The sequence below is a fragment of the Pithys albifrons genome, chromosome 5 (assembly GCF_047495875.1).
Source record: "Pithys albifrons albifrons isolate INPA30051 chromosome 5, PitAlb_v1, whole genome shotgun sequence".
NCBI lineage: Eukaryota > Metazoa > Chordata > Aves > Passeriformes > Thamnophilidae > Pithys > Pithys albifrons.
The window spans coordinates 27,035,607-27,043,678 of record NC_092462.1 but is presented as its reverse complement, the minus strand read 5'-3'; the positions used below and the strand labels follow the sequence as shown (position 1 = coordinate 27,043,678).

Genomic DNA, 8,072 nt, shown 5'->3' with positions numbered 1-8,072 from the left:
TTATTCATGACATAGTGTGTTCCCAGATATCAACACCAAACTCACAAATCAGAACCATCTATCATGGAGCATTTAAAATTGAAAGCTGCCCTTCTCATATTTGCAAACAAAAATGATTTTTAAGATGCCTCAACTCTTCAGAAGCACTTAGCTTTCACACAATGCAAATTAATCTACAAACAAGCACTGAAATCCTGAAGGTCTGATTTAGGGACAACATTCAGCATTGCCTCAGACATTTATTACACGATATTAATCTATGAAATGGAAAGTTTCTCTTATGTAATCTTTGGGTAAATTAAACACATTTAGTAAGGGACCACACACAAATATAACTTATAAGCTATCTTCTCCAAACAATGAGTTTGTGCTAACATGCAGAATAACACTACTTGCAGAATTTAATCACTGTAGCTTTTAAAGCATCTTCAAACCATAGCTAGTACATTTTCTCCTTCACTATTTGATTCAGGGGCTATAGCACTTAAAATACAATGTTAGCATTTTCAAGGATACATTAAAATGTAATCATACTAATCGTAATTTACTTGTTTAGTACTTGATTATATCATTGTAGCCACATTTCATTAAACCAAACAGATAAAGTTCAGAATACTAAGTATGAGTGATTGTGCTTTATACTTTAATTCTAATGTGTCTCTAAAAAAAAAAACCACCTTAAAACTCCATCCCAAATTAACAACCAAATTAAAAAATCTGTCATGTATCTACTAAAAATCCCAAACCATTGAGTTAGCAAACCGTTAGCAAGAACAAGTTTTCCGAAATACGCAAGTGTGATTACATTTTGAATTTTATCATTTTAAAGCCTTTACTTTCATTGATGAAAGGTAATTAATTTTTACATCCTCTCTTTTTTTTCTTTAGATCACAAGAGAATTCAAACCATGAACTGTGATTACACACACTTACTCTAAATGGCAGACAACACAAGTTAGAGAAACCTGAACCAAGACTACAGTAGTTACAAAATGTAAAACAAGGTTAACAGATATGCCTTCTTTAGGATAATACATAAGAAGGGGTTTAGGAACTTTGTATCAAAAGCTCATTTCAGATTATGCAGCGTTTTCTCCTCTCTTCCACAGGTCTGTGAAATAAAGTGGTAAACATGTTCTGTTCAATATTCAGTTCGGTAACAGTTTAGTTGCAAAATTATTATACTTACATAAATATAAAACCACATGATGAATCAAAACAATTTTAATTAGTAAGCCAATCATAAATAAAGTCACCTAAATTAACAGAAGAGGCAGCTGTATTCCTTCTACATTGATACATTTTTTAGCACATTTTAATAGTCAACTTCATTGTCTAGCCTGGGACAAAACACATCATCATCATCGAGCACTCAACAATTCTGCACACTGAGCTAGGCCTTTTTTTAGTTACATTTTTTACATTTTCTTTACAAATGTAATACTTATGTACATTATATATTTTATTTCTACAACTGATTTACTTTACTGAAATTCTACAACTTTCACAGGGAGTTTGCTGAAGTCTTTAGTAAATATGAATCATTCCTTTTAAAAAGAAATTCATATAAACAACCAACATACATACATCACTGCCCTTTGAACATCTCTGTTAAGGTTTGGATCTGGAAGGGCTACTATAGTAAATGTAAGAAAAAAGGCTTTACCTAATTGTACATTTTGTTAAGAAATATCATCCCACATAGCTACATAAATTCATCAGCTTGCAATAAACAGAGCACCAATACTGCTGCACAACTGGAAACGTGTACAAACCAATTTTAAAATTTACTAGTGAAACAGCTTCATCACTCCTAGTACTTTTAGACTGAAGTAAATCTGCAAGATTCTTTTGGAAATGTATACTACTTTAGCTGTAAAGCTTCCAAACAGTGCTGGTCACTGTACATCGTGAAGAACGAGCATCCACTTCCGTAACTTCCCATATGCTTCTCTCAGCCCATGCTTCTCTCTGAAGTCAGAATTTTTCTTCTGTTTATTCCCTGGTCACTTACAAACCTGCTGTTGAATATTAAGTAAGAATTCGTAATATGAGAAAGCTGCTTCTGTCCGATCCTCAATTAAATGCTGAAAAAAGTCTGTTTTGGCAGGGTTCTCATCTCTGAAAGAAGAAAGGAAGGTATTGAGCAAAAAATCAACTGCAAAATTCAAACAGAGACCTAAGAGCTAAAAATTTCCTTACTGTCTTTTGGAATCTAGATTCGGTTCAAAGATACTATAATCACAAATAATCTAAAGTTGAGAAAAAACCCCCAAGTTTGCAATACACTATCGAACAACACCATCTTTTTAAGAAGTATAAAATGGTAGAAAAGCAGGTGAAATACACCATTTAAAGTATCTTGTAGAAACACAAAAAAGGGAATGTAAAAATTCTTTTGTGGTAGAAGTTAACAAATATGGCTCGTGGCAGTGAAAAAATGCAAAAATTCCATCTCTCGTTACATATAATCTCAATCTCAATCTCCCTCCACAGATTTTATTATTTGGCAACAGAACAGAGAAGGCAAGCATGTCAAAGACCTAGTACACCAATAAAAGTCTTCTGGGACACAGTTCTCTGTACTGGTATTGTACAGCATGCAGCAAAGCTCTCCTATTTACTGTGGTCTCTCAGAACCACTTGCAACTCAAGCAGCAGCCAGAATACCAACAGCTGAAGAGCATTAGTCCTGTATTTCATCATTATTTCTCAGACCAAATCATCATGCTCTCTTAAAGTGATATCCCATCCAGCTCAGTAAACTGAGTGTTCTACAAGTGAAACACAGTCTCAAGTATAGTAATTTTATAGAATTTAAACTTCTTTAATTGGGTCATGGCTTGAAAAGGCTTCAGAACTTGCCTCCTCTATCATAAATCAACTGCTGTCCTATGGAGCTCAGTAACAAATACATACAATTACTAAACCATCACAGATTACTTACTTTACTTCAATCTTTTTTATATGTATATATCGAAATTATAAAAGCTCTAACAGAAATTAACCTAACACCATTGATCATATAGTATATTCTTAGTATAAAAATATGCAGCTAATTCCCACCAATAACACTGTTAGCAATTGAATTTGCACTAGATTCAAAGATGACCTCTGTCACTAGGCAGTTATAGATAACAGCATTATATCAACTGGAAAGATAATGTTATTCACTTTCTTCCAGGCCAGATATATCAGTCTTAAATAGAAATTGTAAATACAAATTACCAATAAAAACCTAATATGTCATAGAAATACTTACTTTATTACTTGAAGAACTGGACTTAAAGGTCTACTGTCTCTAAGCCAAGATATAAAAGATCGTGTCCTTTCTGAAGAAAGTGCATCTACCTCAGGAAGCTGCATCTGTTTAAAGGTAAATGAAAAGAAGGCATCATCTTTATTATCAAAACCATTTAAAAGAAATACATCTTGAAAGTTGTAGCATGAGTCAAGCCACAATTTCTATTAAGAAAATACCAACAATAGATTTACATATAAGGATTTTTTACTTCAGTTTAGCTTTTAAGTACACCTTAACTTAAACCAAATTTTAAGTACAAAAGATTTTAGAAAGCAAGTTCATTTAAAAAATCAGCTTTTCAAAGTGCTGCTTTTGCAGTTTTCTTGCCTTTATCTTCCCCAGTAATCAAATTCCCACATGTTGCACTTTGCATCACTGGAAAGATATAAAAAACAAGATGTGAAATCTGAATTGCAAGCAAATTTCCACGCAAAGATTATACTGAACTATTTGGTTGGGGAATCAGATGAAAAAATAGAATTAAAACCAACTCTTCTGCCAATAAAACCTTTGAAGACAATCCTGCTGACATAAAAGAATTTATTTCAGAATTAAAGTAGTTCAATTTTTACCTTTGTAGAATCGAGGACATTCAATTAAAAACCCTACTTCATAGTTACATAGTTAAAAACTGAAAATGCAGAAATAAATAGATTAAATATAGAGTCCAAGTGTAAGTACTATCCAGGTCAACTCAAATGCCTACCATTTTCTGTGGTACTGATGCATAGTTTGGGTATCCAAGGACATCTTTTATGAAATTGTTGTCGCAGTTTTTTCCAATCCAAATGTAAAAAATCTGTAAGATGCCAGAGTCAGTTTTAGTAAAGGCCTTGCATACATTTTAGAGAAAGAGGCAAGTGGTGATGTAATAATACCAGAATAATAACTCATGCAAACAAATCACCTGAGCACTCCAGTTGCAATTCACACATAGATGTCTATATTCATTATTTGCACATTTACTGATTAGTACATTGGTAATTTTTAGAATAAGATCATTAAAAATAAAAACATATAGGTAGAATGCAAATACTGAAAGAATGAGGATGCAGGACATGTCTATAATGGAAGAGTTAATGCAGTAACATTCCATGGTACCTCCTCAAATGAAAACCCTCAAATTTTATAAAGTCACATCACTGTGTTGGTTACTGCACACTGACTTCCCAATCTAAAGAAGTCATAGTAAAGCATCAATTACCAAAAAATATTATAGTAATTATTTCAGATATCTGGAGGCAAAACCTAGTTTGACATTTGCACTCAGCCCTGAACACATACAAGGTTTAAAGCACTTTCTAGACTACCATTTGAGTAGTATAATGCTTTATCCAATTAAGTGTGTTTTAGTGTAATTTCTACGGATACCTTAAACTGTATCTACAGGTTTTGTTCACTCTCCACAATTCCCTCACTCTTGCATAAAGACACTTGATTTGTGTGTGGGTGAGAAGTTGCCTGCATCAATGAGAAGTGTTTTGTTAAAAACTGTAGTATATGTAATTTAATAACCATTAAAAGAAATTTTGGAAAATAAAAATACATTAATTCCAGAAAAAAAGACCTTAATGTGAACTCTTGGTATATGCTCATCAGTCTATAATGAAAAAATCAAGCCTTTGAAGCCTCAAAGATACTCCTTGGATCAAAATATGAAAGCCTTTCATGGGAACACAGATAATTGTCGGGTTACCTGGAAAGCTGATTCACTACAGTTATCGTTGAGAGTTGATTGCTTTTAATAATGCCTCTTCTTTCTTTCCAAAAAAAAAAAAAAAAGGTGTGTGAAACTTGTAACTTACTGTACCACAATCCATAAGAAAAGCTCCTTCTCTTGTCAACTTCTCTGCAGACAGTTTCTGAAGAGGTGGCTGAGGAACAACTCTGTCATTTACATGTATTGTACTCTGTAACAAAACCAATACTCAATAACATTAGAACTTTAACTAGGTAAAATAAAACAGGAAAACCACTATTAATCTCTAGTAAAATTTTGAGGATTCTCATGTAACAAAATACCATGTTAAGCGAAAATGATTATGCACATTAAGCAGTTCTAGAACGTTACTTAACCTAAAGCCTACTTTATTACCTAAAAAATAATAATGGAAGTTCATTTAAGTTGCTTAACATTTCTTATGCTACAGATATCAGTGTTTGAAAAGAATTCTAGTGTTGACACTGTTCTACAAACAACCTCCACTAATTTTTTGTATTGCGTTCAACTTTACTAGAAATGTTGCAAGAGCAGAACAACATCAAATGCTACTCTCTGTAACGGTTCATTATTTGACTGTGTTCAATTAACAGCAGGTTCCTTGATTTAACATCCTGCCTGAAATGATCCACAGGTTCCTCCACAGAGCACTACCATCTGATTAAACAATGTGGCTGTTAGCACGGACATTATTAAAAAATACCTGTCATAAATACTTTATACTGAAGAAGTACTGACAGATTATCACTCTTGTATGATTTAAAATGTGGTTTGTCAATTAATTTCAGTAGGTGAAATAAGCCCTATTTTTCATATTATTGTACTAGAAATAACTGATCTGAAAGCCTCTGCTAATAAAACGGGATCTCTTAAAGACACTGCTGGTTCTTCACAGCACATGCACACTGAATACAGCATTTCAATCTAAGTGCCTCAGAAAAACAAGGCTAGTTGGCTTCTCAAATGCTGGGAGGAGTGGAGTATAAAAAGACTAATTAATCAATTCCACTGAAGAACACTGAGTTTAGATTTGTGTATTAAGAGCTTATGAAATACCCTAAAAGAAACTTCGAGACTACAAATAGCTCAGAGGCTGTGCTGAACAGTATCACTGCCAGAGAAACTACTCAATTTACCATATAATCCTGGATAACACTTAAACCCAAACTCCTGTGCATACTTTTCCAAAGCTTGCAACTATGAATTCATAAAAACTTTAAACCCTTATTTTTGCAATTACCTAAATTTGACCTCAAATAAAAATCCTGTCTTGCTTACTGCTATTAAAAAATGCATCCATTTCCTAGGCTACCTCTGTAAAAGGTGAATTAATAGAATCTGGTTTCATACATGAAGTACTCTCTCAGTCTGATCATGACCATCCAGAAGTACAATTCTGTTTCTTTCACTTGAGTCTGAGAAACCACTGGAAGGTTGTTATTGCACGCAACTTTATCTGATTTCAGTATATGAAACCTGGAATCATCCACCAGATCTACTTCATCCATTTCTCTCAGACAGTTGTAAAACACAAAAACACACTGAAGATGTTTCTAATGCATACAGGGCTTTCTTTGTATAATAGAAATATAATGGAATTATTGTGGTCACTGAAACAAGATAAAGTAACACCACAGTTCTTCTAGTAACACACTACTGTACTTGCAACTCAAAACTTAAAAATAAGTGTTTTTCTTGATTGTTTTATAATCTATCGAAAATCCTCTGCTTATACTTTAATAACAACTTAAGTTATTGCAGCACAGTATTGGGTTTAACAGGCCACTAAAAAACTAGAAAATGCTATAAACTGGCTTCATACCTCATCAGTCAACTTGTCTATTCTGTACAAGTTGGGATGTATCATTTTCATCAAATGAACAAGAGGCTGGCTCTTCATCTGGCACATTGCATACACACGATCATCCAAGCGAGTACTTGTGCCTGTCCTGAATGCTTTCTGTAACAGAACAGTGTTGCTACTCAGACAAACCCTGTATTTTATGTCACATCTAAACACTACATTTCAGAACTTTGAAAGTGCCAAGCAAAGATGGCAAAGCTCTAGTAAAGAAATTTATCCTATTGAGATACATTAGAATCTGAATCATAGAGCTTGAAAAAAAACCATTTAAAACATAATCCATTCTCCCTCCTTACTGATGAAGGAGAATAAATTCCCCCCCACCTCAGTTTGCCTAAAATTTGAATGCAACTGGGCCAGCATTGCTCATTTTCATTCTTGACAAATGTTACTGCCCTGTGAAACTCACCAGTGCATCCTATCATGGAAAGCTATGAGATGAGCAGAGTTCAAACAAAATACTTATGTGCAAAAGATTAGCTCTGATTTTATAGCAGTAAGAATTCACTGTTAAGGGAAAGCTTCGAAAGGGAAATAAAACTCGTGTTTTATAGCAGAAACTAGGCTATCATAGGATAAAACTTATTTTGTAACTCTTTCTTACTGAATTTTTCAGATCTATTTTAGAAGCAATGGTTAAATGATTGCTGTGAAAAGCAACACAATGAAGTAAACATCACGTAGTGACTCAATGGAGAATATTCCTATAATCAAAGTTCATGCTTCTACAGCAAATACATCAGTCCTCCTGGGTTGCTACAAGCATTTTGTTTGAGTTTCTCTAGATCTCATTTTTTTATATTGTTAATAAAAATAATAAAAAAAAACCACAAAAAACAACCCCTAAACAACTTATTTTCTCAGGCACTCTTATTTCTGTCCTTTATGTGGACCTTCTTGATAATACATGGTCTGGTTTTTCCCCACCATTAACTACATTACTTATGCAAGTAGCAAAAAATCATATCCAGTGTATTAGAGACTGAAGTAATCACTAAGCCAAAGAAAATAAGTGGATTATGATTAGATCTCTCAACAAAATTGGATAAAGGTTTATTCATCATAAGAGAACAAACAACTATCAGACATGAAAATCTTTAAACTGTGAGATTTATTAATAACAAAACCCTGCATTAAGTCCTCTGTTAAAGTATGATGTTTGGTAATTCAAAGATAAAACAAAA

General features: G+C 33.3%; 1 protein-coding gene across 3 annotated transcripts in view; it reads right to left on the bottom strand.

Annotated features, from left to right (window-relative positions):
- Positions 1-219: 219 nt before the first annotated feature.
- SEC24B (SEC24 homolog B, COPII coat complex component) overlaps positions 220-8,072 on the bottom strand; it is a 43,200-nt gene continuing 35,347 nt past the window's right edge. For all 3 annotated transcript variants that reach the window (XM_071555984.1, XM_071555985.1, XM_071555986.1), the window contains 5 exons: positions 6,847-6,984; positions 5,110-5,214; positions 4,011-4,103; positions 3,263-3,366; positions 220-2,121 (listed from right to left, as the gene is read on the bottom strand). In XM_071555984.1, the coding sequence (XP_071412085.1) occupies positions 2,007-2,121; positions 3,263-3,366; positions 4,011-4,103; positions 5,110-5,214; positions 6,847-6,984 (555 nt within the window). In that variant the 3' untranslated portion in view covers positions 220-2,006. The remainder of the gene's footprint in view (positions 2,122-3,262; positions 3,367-4,010; positions 4,104-5,109; positions 5,215-6,846; positions 6,985-8,072) is intronic.